The sequence below is a fragment of the Heterodontus francisci genome, chromosome 14 (genome assembly GCF_036365525.1).
Source record: "Heterodontus francisci isolate sHetFra1 chromosome 14, sHetFra1.hap1, whole genome shotgun sequence".
In the NCBI taxonomy this organism is placed as follows: domain Eukaryota; kingdom Metazoa; phylum Chordata; class Chondrichthyes; order Heterodontiformes; family Heterodontidae; genus Heterodontus; species Heterodontus francisci.
The window spans coordinates 43,471,568-43,485,736 of record NC_090384.1 but is presented as its reverse complement, the minus strand read 5'-3'; the positions used below and the strand labels follow the sequence as shown (position 1 = coordinate 43,485,736).

At 45.2% G+C, this 14,169-nt stretch overlaps 1 protein-coding gene across 1 annotated transcript in view; it reads right to left on the bottom strand.

Annotated features, from left to right (window-relative positions):
* LOC137376904 (anoctamin-9-like) overlaps positions 1-14,169 on the bottom strand; it is a 346,229-nt gene that overhangs the window by 29,860 nt on the left and 302,200 nt on the right. The window contains exon 23 of the mRNA XM_068045861.1: positions 7,687-7,803. Coding sequence (XP_067901962.1) covers positions 7,687-7,803 — 117 coding nt within the window. The remainder of the gene's footprint in view (positions 1-7,686; positions 7,804-14,169) is intronic.

The window sequence follows — 14,169 nt, the reverse complement described above, 5'->3', positions numbered from 1 at the left end:
CGTGATGGCTGCCCGTTCAACGAAAAATCAGACAGTGTAGGTGAAGAGGCGGTGGGTTGCATAATCAGCAAAGGTAAGTAATCATTACCATATGTTGATTGTGATGCCACCGCCGGTGGGGGGGGCCGCACCGAGGTCCCGCCACCACCGGTAATATGTGGCGAGCCCTTCTCGACGTCGCAAGTCGAGGCGGACCTCTCCACGCAGCATTTTACCGGCCCCACGCCGTGACCCATGGCGTCGAGGGGCCGGTAAAATTCAGCCCCATGTGTGGCTAAGGTTGTACATCCTGGCTTATCCCTACAAACTTTTTGAAGCATTGTCAAAACCCTGGTTAGGACTTCACACTGTTTTGCCTCTAAGTGCAAAAGCCGATGGTTTAATTTTCCTAGTCATTCTGCATTCGCAAATAGGATAGTTGGAGGTTCAATCTGAGAATTTCCTAGGCCTGCTTCTGCCTCATCCTCACTACCCTTTTCCTTCTCCACAGTCCCAATTACCTGACATACCTGTACTGGCTTATCCTCCTCCCTGCGGTAATATGGTATTAGCATATTAATGGGACACAACTGGTTCTTCTACCAGCGATCGGGGTGTCAATCAAGTAATCTACCTTACCCACTCTTTTGATCACTCTACATGGGCCACTGAACCGTGCTTTCACTGGTTCTCCTTGTGATGGTAACGACACTAATACATCATCACCTGGTTTTATGGTAGGCTGTGGTTTTCCCACCATTTGGGATTGGGGGTAGTGTAATTTTTTCTTTTTTTTTATTCATTCATGGGATGTGGGCATCACTGGCTATGCCAACATTTATTGCCCATCCCTAATTGCCCTTGAGAAGGTGGTGGTGAGCTGCCTTCTTGACCCGCTGCAGTCCATTTGGGGTAGGTAGACCCACAGTGCTGTTAAGAAGGGAGTTCCAGGATTTTAACCCAGTGACAGTGAAGGAACGGCGATATAGTTCCAAGTGAGGATGGTGTGTGACTTGGAGGGGAAATTGCAGGTGGTGGTGTTCCCATGTATTTGCTGCCCTTGTCCTTCTAGTTGGTAGCGGTCGTGGGTTTGGAAGGTGCATTGCTGCAATGCATCTTGTAGATGGTACACACTGCTGCTACTGTGCGTCGCTGGTGGAGAGAGTGAATGTTTGCAGATGGTGTGCCAATCAAGCGGGCTGCTTTGTCCTGGATGGTGTCAAGCTTCTTGAGTGTTGTTGGAGCTGCACCCATCCAGGCAAGTGGAGAGTATTCCATCACACTCCTGACTTGTGCCTTGTAGATGGTGGACAGGCTTTGGGGAGTCAGGAGGTGAGTTACTCGCCTCAGGATTCCTAGCCTCTGACCTGCTCTTGTAGCCACGGTATTTATATGGCTACTCCAGTTCAGTTTCTTGTCAATGGTAACCCCTAGGATGTTGATAGTAGGGGATTCAGCGATGATAATGCCATTGAATGTCAAGGGGAGATGGTTAGATTCTCTCGTGTTGGAGATGGTCATTGCCTGGCACTTCTCTGGCACGAATGTTACTTGCCACCTATCAGCCTAAGCCTGGATATTGTCCAGGTCTTGCTGTATTTCTACACGGACTGCTTCAGTATCTGAGGAGTCACGAATGGTGCTGAACATTGTGCAATCATCAGCGAACATCCCCACTTCTGACTTTATGATTGAAGGAAGTGTAATGCGATGGATAGAAAATTGGTTGGCAGACAGGAAACAAAGAGTAGGGAGAAATGGGTCTTTTTCCGAATGGCAGGCAGTGACTAGTGGGGTACTACAGGGATCGGTGCTAGGACCCCAGCTATTCACAATATATATGAATGATTTAGATGAGGGAACTAAATGTAATATCTCCAAATTTGCAGATGACACAAAACTGGATGGGAGAGTGATTTGTGAGGAGGATGCAAAGAGGCTTCAGGACAACTTGAGTGAGTGGGCAAATGCATGGCAGATGCAGTATAATGTGGATAAATGTGAGGTTATCCACTTGGTAGCAAAAACAGATTATTATCTGAACGGCTATAAACTGAGAGACGGGAATATGCAACGAGACCTGGGTGGTCTCATACACCAGTCGCTGAAGGTAAGCATGCAGGTCCAACAGGCGGCAAAAAAGGCAAATGGCGTATTGGCCTTCATAGCGAGCAGGGATGTCTTGCTGCAATTGTACAGGGCCTTGGTGCCTTGGTGAGGCCACACCTGGAATATTGTGTGCAGTTTTGGTCTCCTTATCTGAGGAAGGATGTTCTTGCTATAGGGGGAGTGCAGCGAAGGTTTACCAGATTGATTCCTGGGATGGCGGGACTAACGTATGAGGAGAGATTGAGTCGGTTAGTATTATATTTGCTGAAGTTTAGAAGAGTGAGGGGGGATCTCATAGAAACCTATAAAATTCTAACAGGACTTGACAGGGTAGATGCAGGAAGGATGTTCCCAATGGTGGGGGAATCCAGAACCAGGGGTCATAGTCTGAGGATACGGGGTAAACCTTTCAGGACTGAGGTGAGGATAAATTTCTTCACCCAAAGAGTGGTGAGCCTGTGGAATTCGCTACCACAGAAAGCAGTTGAAGCCAAAACACTGTATGTTTTCAAAAAGGAGTGAGATATAGCTCTTGAGTCTAAAGGGATCAAAGGGTATGGGGCGAAAGCAGGAACAGGTTACTGAGTTGGATGATCAGCCATGATCATAATGAATGGTGGAGCAGGCTCGAAGGGCTGAATGGCCTACTCCTGCTCCTATTTTCTATGTTTGACAGGTGTGGCATGCCTTACAAAATTGTCTCACATCCTTCGTAAGACCTAGCCAGTAATAATGTTGGCTTATGCGCGATTTGGCTTTCTGAATTCCCCTGTGTCCTGCAAAAGGAATGCTGTGTGCTCACCTTAATAATCCTGATCAATATTTAGGTGGTACCACTATCTGTTCAACAACTGTCCAGTCTTCATCAGCAGGCCCATAAGGCAGTCTCCATTTCCTCCTCAAAACCCCATTTGCCATATAATAGCCTTCCGGAACTCTTTTCGCCGCAGCTTCTGACAGAGCCATCTGTGCTATTCAATATATCTCTGGATCAGCTTGCTATGCTGCAATGATAGACGATCTGTTAAACAACTCATTTGGATTATCTAAATCCCTAAATAAGGTTTCAGACACTTGGTAGCCCTTTTACATCCGACAATGGATCCTGTTTAGCTATTGCTCGGGTAACTGCACAGGCAGGTAATATTCCCAGAACTTGTTCCTGTAATTGCTCTGTTTCCTTAATTTCACTTGGTTCCTCTGTAACTATAGGAGAAACTGATACTTTTGATCCTGCCAAATCATTTCCTAGGAGTAGATCAATTCCCTTTACTGGTAAACTGTGGACAACACCTACAGTTACTATCCTGGATATTAAGTCACTCTCTAGGCATACTTCATACAAAGGTACGGGTATACACACCCCGCTAATTCCATTAACTAAAACTTTAGTGTTCACGGCACTCTCTGGTGGAAACCTTATATCTTTCCCCAGTAAGAGTGTTTGGGTTGGTTCTGTGTTCCTGAGTATAATGATAGGTTTTCCTGCCTAACTTATGGGATACGGAGTTACTCTCCTCTTTGACAAAATTCATTATAACTCTCAGGTATTTTATTCTTAACCTCTGCACTTCTTTTAGTTTTAGTATCTGGCTTCACATTCACAGCTGACATTAAAGCTTTAGCTTGGTCTGCTATACTCTCAGTCACAGTCTTTTCCTCTGCCCTAAATATGCGTAAACCAACAAGTCCTATGGGTTTGCCATGCAATTTCCAGCACTCTGAACGAAGATGACCAATTTTGTTGCAATGAAAACTCTTTGGCTTGCGAATCTCACTTTTACCCTCAGCACCTTCCTTTCTGACCTGAGGTGGTGATCTTGGGGCATTCCCAGCTGTTCCTTCTTGTTCCTGGCTACTTGCCTTCCTTTCACTCTTCCACTTTCTATCCTACTCGAGTTTATGTGGGTGAGGGACAAAATAGGTTGGCTTATTCACAAGCTCAAAATCATCAGCAATCTCTGCTGCTTACCTAGCTTTCAAAACTTTCAGGTTATCTATATGAGTTCTCACTACTGAAGGAATGGAGTTTTTAAACTCTAAGAGAATCAATTCTCGAAGGTTCTCATATGTGGTTTCTATCTTTAATGCCAGTATCCAATGGTCAAAATTCATTTGCTTCACCCTCTCAAATTCTAAACATGTCTGCCCAGCCAATCACCGTAAGTTACGAAACTTCTGATGGAAGCTTCAGGGACTAACTTATAGCCATTTTTGCCATCTCATCATCTGCAGAAGCCTCTTTGGAAAGCATGGCATAAGCTTCGTGAGCTCTGTCTACCAGCCTGCCCTGCATGAGCAGTGTCCAGCTTTCTTTCAACCACTTCATCTGTTTGGCTATTTTTTCAAAAGATATGAATGCCTATATGTCCCTTTCCTTGAAGTTAGGAAGAGCCTGTATAAATTTAAACAACTTCTCGCTGGGTCCTGATCTAAACTCAGATTCTTCCTGATCCAAATTAATTTTCTCTGGATTCAAGACTACCCCTTTGTCTTAGTTCCATCTCTTTTAACTTAAATTCCCTCTCTTCTCTTTCACTTTCTCTCCGAAATGTTTTCTCTTTCTCTCTTTCCTCTTTTTCCAATTCTGGTTTTCTTAATGCTTTTGCTTTTTCCTTTTCCTCTTTTTCCAATTCAAGTTTTCTTAATTCTTTTTCTGCCTCAAGTCTTTTCCTTTTCTAACTGAATCCTAGCCAATACCACTGCATCACTTTTGGACCTACTACCTTCATGTCTCTCGTATTCCCTTTCTTGTTTCTCATATTGGCCTTCATCTGTATCATCATCATCATCATCTTCTTCTACTAATTCCAGATGTTCGGCTAGTATGTCAATTATCTCTGCTTTTTTGGCACCTGATTTCAATTCCAGCCCCAATTTCACTGCCAATTCTTTTAATTTGCTCTTAGTTAAAGTTATCAAGTCACTCAGGGAAACATTCTACTTTCCCAAAAACTCTGCTTCAGCCACTAATGCCATTACAATGGTATACACTGTACCTTATTATACAAGAGACCTGGTTCTTTTAATTTCTTCGTAATTGGTGTCAAATTTCAATCCCAACTATCGAGTTTTCAATTGATATGATCCCAGACTCGGGAACAATTAATATGATGCCAAATGCAGGACCCCAATGTAAATACGATATCCCAGAGACGAGTAATTACTATGATTCCAAATGCGAGCCCTGCATATTAATCTGATTTTGATCCCAGATGCAAGCCACCGAATTAAATATAATTCAACTGCGAGCGAGCCCCCAATTAAGATATGATTCAAATCCAGAAAACCAATTAATATATGATTCAAATCCCAGACGAGCCCCTAATTAATATGATATGACCAACCCCTCCAGTCAAAGCCCCCAATCAAAATATATGATTCTGATTGTGGTGGGAGAAACGCACTGTTAATTCAATCCCATCCCTCCAAAGATTGCCTAACATATCATTTTAAACTTTCCAAGTTAAAGAAAGACCCAGCCAAATTGTACCATCTATTAACCCCCGAAAGAGGCTAATCACACCAGGTGTCTTTAAATCAACCAATTAACTGTTTAATTAGAAAAACTAAATTCTTGAACACTATGAAGATATAAACAACATTTAAAATAGAAAAAATTAGAGTCCTTGCAAATTTACAGTCCAATGTTGCTTGAAGTCCTCACAGCTGTGCGATGGAGGAAAAAAGGTTCTTCAACGGTAGAAGAGCCCGTAGTCTAATTCCAGCAGTAAGTGATGCTTTCCTTCTCCAGCGATGGATTTCAACAAATTAACAATTTGCAAACACTTTCAATAGAATCAATCTGACTTTAGAGTTTTTGAGGGATAAAAGATTGTCACAGTCTAACTTCCCTTCCTTCAGTTTAAATTATCAGAGATCTCTGTTTTGGCTTGACATTTTTAGAATTTTGAGAGATAATAATAATTAAACAGTTTAAATTCTTCTCCTTCAGTTTAAATGGCTGAGAGCTCTTCTTTCAGGTGCTAACACCAGCTGTCCGTCCGTGTTCTGTTAGAACAGACTGTCTTCAACTAAAAAGCTAGTTCAAAAAATAATTGCAACATTGTATATCCGCTCCTTGGTCCCTGAATGGCTGTTGCCAGGTAACCAGGATGCATTCTTTCAAACTGGTTGGTTCCCTCTCCATATGCTTGTATCCAACGGCAACCAAAATGCACTTTCTACAACTCTTGAGGCCTGCTGGTTCTTAAAGCAGTACTGATCCTTTGCTGTCTTAAAGACACACCACATATTTTCCGGAGAGAAAAAAAAGACAGGATCATGACACCTGGAACCATTCTTGTGAATCTCTTCTGTACCCTTTCCAATGCCCTGACGTCTTTCAAGTGCGGTGCCCAGAATTGGACGCAATACTCCAGCTGAGGATGAACTAGTGTCTTATACAAGTTCAACATAACATCCTCGCTCTTGTACTCTATGCCCCTATTAATAATGCCCAGGATACTGTATGCTTTATGAACCGCTTTTTCAACCTGTCCTGCCACCTTCAATGACGTATGCACATATACACCTAGGTTCCTTTGCTTCTGCACCCACTTTAGAATTGTTCCCTTTATTTTATATTGTCTCTCCATGTTCTTCCTACCAAAATGAATCACCTCACATTTCTCTGCATTGAATTTCATCTGCTACCTGTCTGCCCATTCCACCAACTTGTCTATGTCCTTTTGAAGTTCTAGACTATCCTCCTCACAGTTCACAATGCTTCCAAATTTCATATCATCTGCAAACTTTGAAATTGTGCCCTGTACACCAAGGTCTAGGTCATTAATATATATCAGGAAAAGCAAGGGTCCTTACACTGATCCCTGGGGAACTCCACTACAAACCTTCCTCCAGCCCGAAAAACATCCATTAACCACAACTCTTTGCTTCCTGTCAGTCAGCCAATTTCGTATCCATGTTGCTGCAGTCCCCAATACTCCATGAGCTGCAAGTTTGCATACAGGTCTGTTGTGTGGCACTATATCAAATGCCTTTTGAAAGTCTATGTACACCACATCAACAGCATTGCCCTCATCAACCCTCTCTGTTACCTCCTCAAAAAACTCCAGCAAGTTAGTTAAACATGATTTTCCCTTAAGAAATCCATGCTAGCTTTCCTTAATTAACATTGAATGGGCCATTACGTTTATGATGTTTTTTTCAACACTTGACCAGATATGACAATTGGTTCAGGGTGCCAGCAGTTACCAGGTTTATTCACAGTACAGGAGAGGTCACCTAACCTCTTACTCCATCTTGTTTTGCAGCAAAAGGTGTATGTTTTGACTTCAATTCATCAGTTCATTTTATAGTTCGTAATTTCTCCTTGCATGAGTGTGAAACCAATGTCTCAGTTTGTAAGGGCCCTGCCTACTGTGTAACTGAACCATACAGACCTCAAAGGTCCCAGATTCAATCCCTAGTCTGTGTTGAAATCACTAAGGATGACAATGGGATGCTTCAAATGGCCCCAGTGTCCTTGGCTAGGGACAGGGTCAACTGTTAGGGTATCGAATTCTTTTTATTATCCAGAGACTGCTGCTACAAAATTTCCATGTATGGATGCCAAGAATTGCTTTAATATCTTACCTGCAGTGGGTTACTGGGAATCCCAAAAACACTGACCCATCATCCTTAGGAACAATTTTGTCAAAATTCTTCAGGTGGAACACAGAGAGGCTGTTATTAACATACCCAGTCAGACAACTGCAAAGGAAACACATGCAGGTCAATGGTGTGTCAGCAACTTGAACTTTGATAGCACCTTTAATGTTACAAAATATGCCAAAACACTTTACAGAGTAGTAGATGTCAGAGTTAATGTGGTTCACAGTAAGAATAATGCCTGTGTAAGCTTGAAGGAAACTTAATGCCTACGCAAGTATTAATACTGCCTAGAACTAGAACATCTTATAAGTGTACCCTCCACCAGTTCAGATACAGTCACCTTGGGGGGTCCTCGAACACAACAGATAGGGTGGCACTGGATGATGAGCACTTCATGAGTGAGCAGGAGGAGGTGACAGAGGCAGCTATGGGGTAGTTCCCATCGGAGGATGGAAGGCAGACATAGCCCTGCTCAGATGGGCACAGATGCCGGGCCTCAGGAGTCACAAGAAATGGGGCTCTAGTTAGACCAGCAGCAAGAGTTATGTTCCCACATGTCAGAGTTCCCTGAGGCAGTGCAGAGTCCATTCAGCTCATGTACCACCATGGCTCCAGGCTTTGAGCACATGAGCTCCTCCATTGAGAGAGTGGCCAACCTCATTGAAAGCCATATGTGGCAGCATTTGGAGGTCATGTAGGAAGTGCACACTCACGTTCACAGAATGCATACCAAGCTATGTAGCCTTGACTGGTCAGTGGCACTGCTGGAGCAGAGATGCTTGGAGAGGATGCCAATTGCACCTCAGCTGGGGGTCCCCTTCGGCCATCCAGAGTTGCAGCCATGGGGTGAGACAGTCATAAGGAGGATCAGGATGTCAACCCTCACGTACCATGATCATCATCGGCTTGCTTAGCCCCTCTGACTGACAGGCCATCTGTGCAACAGAGCCCAATGATGGAGGGGGTCCCTGCAATGTTACTGGTGCAGCAGCCTTTGGAGGCACCCTGCCAGCACCTCCACAATGAGGACAACCACTATGTGTATTTCAGTCGCAAGCAAAGACAAGTGAGCAAGCTGCCTCCACCGAATCTGAGGCCACTTGGGGAGCACTGCATAGAAGTGGCTGAGACCAGAGGCCACTGCATCAGGCTGAGTGCTGAGTAGGTTACTGGGGTTTGTTTCCCCTGTAATTGCCCAAGTTTCCTATTTTTCAACACAATGTAAATATTGACACATGATGCCAGATCTGTGACCTTCCATTTTTAATGGTGGGACAAAAAAAGATAGATGAAGTGGTGAAGGGGAGCAAGGGTCCTAGCACGAGGACAGTGAAACCATTGGACAGATGTGCATCCTTCATTGGCAGTAAGAGTGGATCTTTTCCAAGCGGTGTCTTCAATGGAAGTGTTCACAAGGCAGCTCAAAGTGAGTTCCAGACCATGTGGTCCTCCTGGGATAGAAGGGCTCAGATGAAACACATAAGATCCTAACGGGACTTGATAGAATTCATACTGGGCAGATGTTTCCTCTTGTGGGGGAGACTAGAACTAGGGCACAGATTAAGAATAAGAGGTCTCCCTTTTTCAGACTGAGATGAGGAGAAATTTTTTTTTCTCAAAGGGTCGTTAGTCTGTGGAATTCTCTTCCACAGAAAGCAGTGAAGGCTGGGTCATTGAATTTACTCAAGGCTGAGTTAGACAGATCTTTGATAGACAAGGGAGTCTAGGGTTTTTGGGGCGAGGCCAGGAAATTGGAGTTCAGACCACAACCAGATCAGCAACGATCTTATCAAATGGTTGTGCAGGTTTGAAGGGCCGAAAGGCCGACTCCTGCTCCTAAGTCCTATGTTCCTATGAATCGTGCCTGGATCAGATGATCCCTGATGTTGACAACATCCTGACGAGACCCTCAAGTTCTGTGCCAGGCATGGGCACCTCCCTGTGCAACTTGGGCTACTCTGTATTCTGCATCATTCTCCTCCTCTTCAGCTTCCACGTCCTACTTCAATTCCTCTGACATGCTGTGTCCTTCCAGGGCTTCCTTAAGGTCCACACCTCTCTGGAGGTCCATGTTACGGAAAATGCAGCTGACCACCACCTTGCAGGAGTGTACTGCAGGGTGCCACCTGACTGGTCCAAGTATCAGAACTGTATCTTCAGAAGCTTGATGGCCTGCTTGATGGTGGTCCTTTTGAACAGATGGCTTCAAGCTCGAGGAACAGCATCTCATCTACCGATTAGGCACACTACAGCCTGCCGGACTAAACATTGAGTTCAATAATTTCAGAGCATGACGGCCCCCCATTTTACTTTCACTTTTAGTTATTTTTTCTTCCTTTTTTTAACATTCGTTTTTACATTTTTTACAACCTTTTTTTTGCATTTATTTCATTTCATCTTAGTTTGTTCAGTTTGCTTACCCACTGTTTTTTTTTTCATGTTTGCACTTGCTGCTGTTCAATATTCAGTCCGTTAACACCTTTTCTGTACTAATGCTTTGTCTTTCAACACAACATTAACATATTGTTTGCCTTTGCTCCATGACCTTTTGGTCAGCTATGTGGCCTTGTCCAATCTACACCTTCTCCTTTGTTATCTCTTGCCCCACCCCCACCTCACTTGCTTATAACCTGTGACATTTTTAATATTTGTCAGTTCCGAAGAAGGGTCACTGACCCGAAACGTTAACTCTGCTTCTCTTTCCACAGATGCTGCCAGACCTGCTGAGTGGTTCCAGCATTTCTTGTTTTTATTTCAGATTTCCAGCATCCGCAGTATTTTGCTTTTATCTTTGGCTTCAATCTCTATGGCTTTGTCTTGAGGTTTCCTAAAGTGGTGAGTAGCCATCTCTTCAAGGGATATCCCTTGTCCCCTAGAATTCCCTAGATTGGGGGGGTGGAATGAAGAGCTGCGGCAACCTGGATTGCTGCAGGATGACAGTCATGACAGCTGCCATGATAGCAGGTGCACTTTTTTTTCTTTTGTGGGATATGAGCATCACTGGCAAGGCCAGCATTTGTTGCCCATCCCTAATTGCCCTTGAGAAGGTGGTGGTGAGCCACCTTCTTGAACAGCTGCAGTCCAGGTGTTGCGGGTACACCCACAGTGCTGCTAGGAAGGCAGTTCCAGAATTTTGACTCAGTGACAGTGAAGGAATGACAATATATTTCCAAATCAGGATGGTGTGTGGCTTGGAGGGGAACTTGCAGGTGGTGGTGTTCCCATATGTCTGCTGTCCTTGTGCTTCTAGGTGGTAGAGCTTGCGGGCTTGGAAGGTGCTGCTGAAGGAGCCTGGGCGAGTTGTGTTTTGTAGACAGTACACACTGCTGCATCTGCTGGTGCGGGGAGTGAATGTTTAAGGTGGTAGATGGGTGCCAATCAAGTGGGATGCTTTGTCCTGGATGGTGTCAAGCTTCTTGAGTATTGTTGGAGTTGTGCTCATCCAAACAAGTGAAGATTATTCCATCACACTCCTGACATGTCTTTGGGGAGTCAGGAGGAGGGTTACTCACTGCAGAATTCCCAGCCTCTAACCTGCTCTTGTAGCCACAGTATTTATATGGCTGGTCCAGTTAAGTTTCTGGTCAATGGTAACCCCCAGGATGTTGATGGTGGGCGATCCAGCAATGGTAATTCTTTTGAACGTCAAGAGGAGATGGTTAGATTCTGTCTTGTTGGAGATGGTCATTGCCTGGGGTACTTGTGAGGCACAAATGTTACATGACACTTATCAGCCCAAGCTTGAATGTTGTCCAGGTCTTGCTGCATGCAGACACAGACTGCTTCATTATCTGAGGAGTCTTGAATGGTACTGGACACTGTGCAATCATCAGCGAACATCCCAACTTCTGGCTTTATTATGGAGTGAAGGTCATTGATGAAGTAACTGTAGATGGTTGGGCCTCCAACAACCACAACCATCTCATTTGCGCTTGGTATGACTCCAACTAGTGGAGAAGTTTTCCCCTGATTCCCATTGACTTCAGTTTTGTTTGGGCTCTTTGATGCCACACTCAGTCAAAAAATTCATGAAGTTCTTGTTGTGGTCAAAGATCAGCTGAACGTTGAGTAGAAGCCCTTCCTGTTGATGAACTTCACTGGCCAGTCACTGGTGCTCTGATGGTCACATGAGTGCAATCAATGATGCCCTGCACCTGGGGGAAATCAATGATGGGGGTGAAACCCACTGCCCTTTGTGCCTGCGAGGCCCTATCTGTCTGTAATTGAATGTGCTGTCCAGCTCTTGCAAATAGGGCATCTGTAACCTGAGAGATGCAGTGGCATGCAGCCATATGCAAAATGCCATCAAAGTCCACAGTGAATCCTTGGAAAGACCCAGAGGCAAAGAAATTCAACGTCACAATGACTTTGACAGCTACTGGAGGGCATGGCGAGCAGTGCTGCAAGGTATGAGGTCTTCCATGGCGAGGGCACAAATCTTTGTGACCATTTTCCTGGAGAGTTGTAGTCTTCTGTGGCACTGGTTCTCCGGCCTGTCCAGGTGATACAGCCTATTCTGAGTGTATGGCCTCTGCTGCCTTCCTGTCCCTTGTCCCCCTCATTCCCAGAACTCTATACTTCCTGCAGAGGATGTTGCGCTTCGTCGCCACTGGACTTGAAATCTGAGAGTTGTGCTCCCATTGCCAGCTGCTGCCTTCTTTGTGCTGAGGTAGTCTTCAAATTGTACCTGGAAGCCTTGCACCCTCCTTTTTGCCCCTGCGATGCCAGGAAGGTCACGATCCCCTGCACTGCCCGAGTGCGTACAGAACACTCTCCCTGCAACCTGCGCACACCTGATGGCATCTGTGTGCCATTGGCTGAGTCACCCTCTGAGCCGTTCTTCTATTTGTGCTGCCACCTAATTCCTTGGGGTGGATATGACTGGCTCCCCAATGTGTTGCTGCCTCCATGCACCTGGTCTGCCCATGACCCAATGTAGCCCGTGCGCCCTATCAAAATCTCAACAGAGCCCTCCACGAGCTCTCATTCAGCTCTTTACCCTAACTGAACTCATTTAGGAATCAGGCAGGTTCTCATGGCTGGCCTCTCCCCACCCTGATGAAACTGACCGGCAGTCAGAAGGGCGACGGGAAACCAAGCTCCTATTTTCGTCAACCACCAGCCTCTGTTCACGCTCCTGGCAGGACCTGAAAACCAGGTCCCAAATCTCACGGCATGGTGATAATTTTGACTAAAGTCTTTGGCTTTCAAAGACTTAGCCTTAACCCATTTGTTATCTTCTGAGACAGAGTGCTCAAAAAGGGGAGATATGGAAATTACCCAAACTAACTGCAAGCACTTCTGTCGCTAATGTAAAATCATCAAATCTGGGCATCACTTTTTTTCTGAAACTGGAATTGATAAAGGTAAATTGATATGAGCAGTTATTTCAAGTGCTCAGAGAAAATCTACCTGAAGTTTAATAGAATAATTACATTTTCATTAAAAGCAACTATTGGAAAGCAGTCTAGCTGCTGCCAATTGCTGTGTACCAAGGAAAAAAAGTTGGGGAAATAATATAGAACATTGATAAAACCTGTCCATGATTTGGGATCATTTTGAATTTGACAAAATGGACTCAGGCACAATATATCAGGTTATCTTAGGAAATAAAAGGCCCTCTAAAATAACAAAGGATCAAACAAAGGCCAGGATTTTATTCCAGCGACAGGGGTTCCAGCAGCGGCCGGAAGGTGGGGGAACTTCGCCTTGGCCTTTGTCAGACCTCCGTTGGAATTTTACAGTGGCAGCCAATTAATTGCCTCTGTCAGGGACGCCATCCCTTTAAGGGATGAGCTCCTGCCTCCAGAACTGATGGCCAATCAGAGGGCTTGCAGATCTGCAGTACCGGCAGCACTACCAGGAACAGTGGCCACTGCCAGTATTGCAAGATACCTATAGTGAACAAGATGTCAGAGACCCTGGGATGCAGTTAAGTGAGGTTGGGGTCACTGGCACACCAGTCAGGTAGACCCCGAGGAGAGAGTGACTGGTGGGGGGAGGGGGGAGGTTCTTGCTGTGGGGCATCTATTGTCGCTGGGGGGCCGCCTCCAGGGGCCATTGATTGCCCCCAGATAATTGACCACCTCCAAGCCCGCTAGGAGGCCTTCAGGTCTCAACAGTCCCCGGCAATCAGAAAAGATCAGAGCATGGTAAGGGAGGGAGGTGGGACTTCAGCATGGCAATTGGGATTGAGGGAAAGATCAGGCTTTGTGCGCAGGGAGTGGAGTGATCAAACCCCAGCAATCAGTAAGGAGGGAGGCAAAAATCGGGATGGTATCGAATAGAGGCCACGATCACCAGAAGATTTGTTTGAGGGGCTGGGAGAGCACTCCTACTCCTCTTGGCTCACGAACCTACTATAAAACGTACTTGCCTGCTTGATTGAGTAGCTCCACTCTCCATTTTGCTGGTCGGTTTCCCAAAGTGGGAGCCTGATTTAAATATTATACCGAAGTAGCCCAT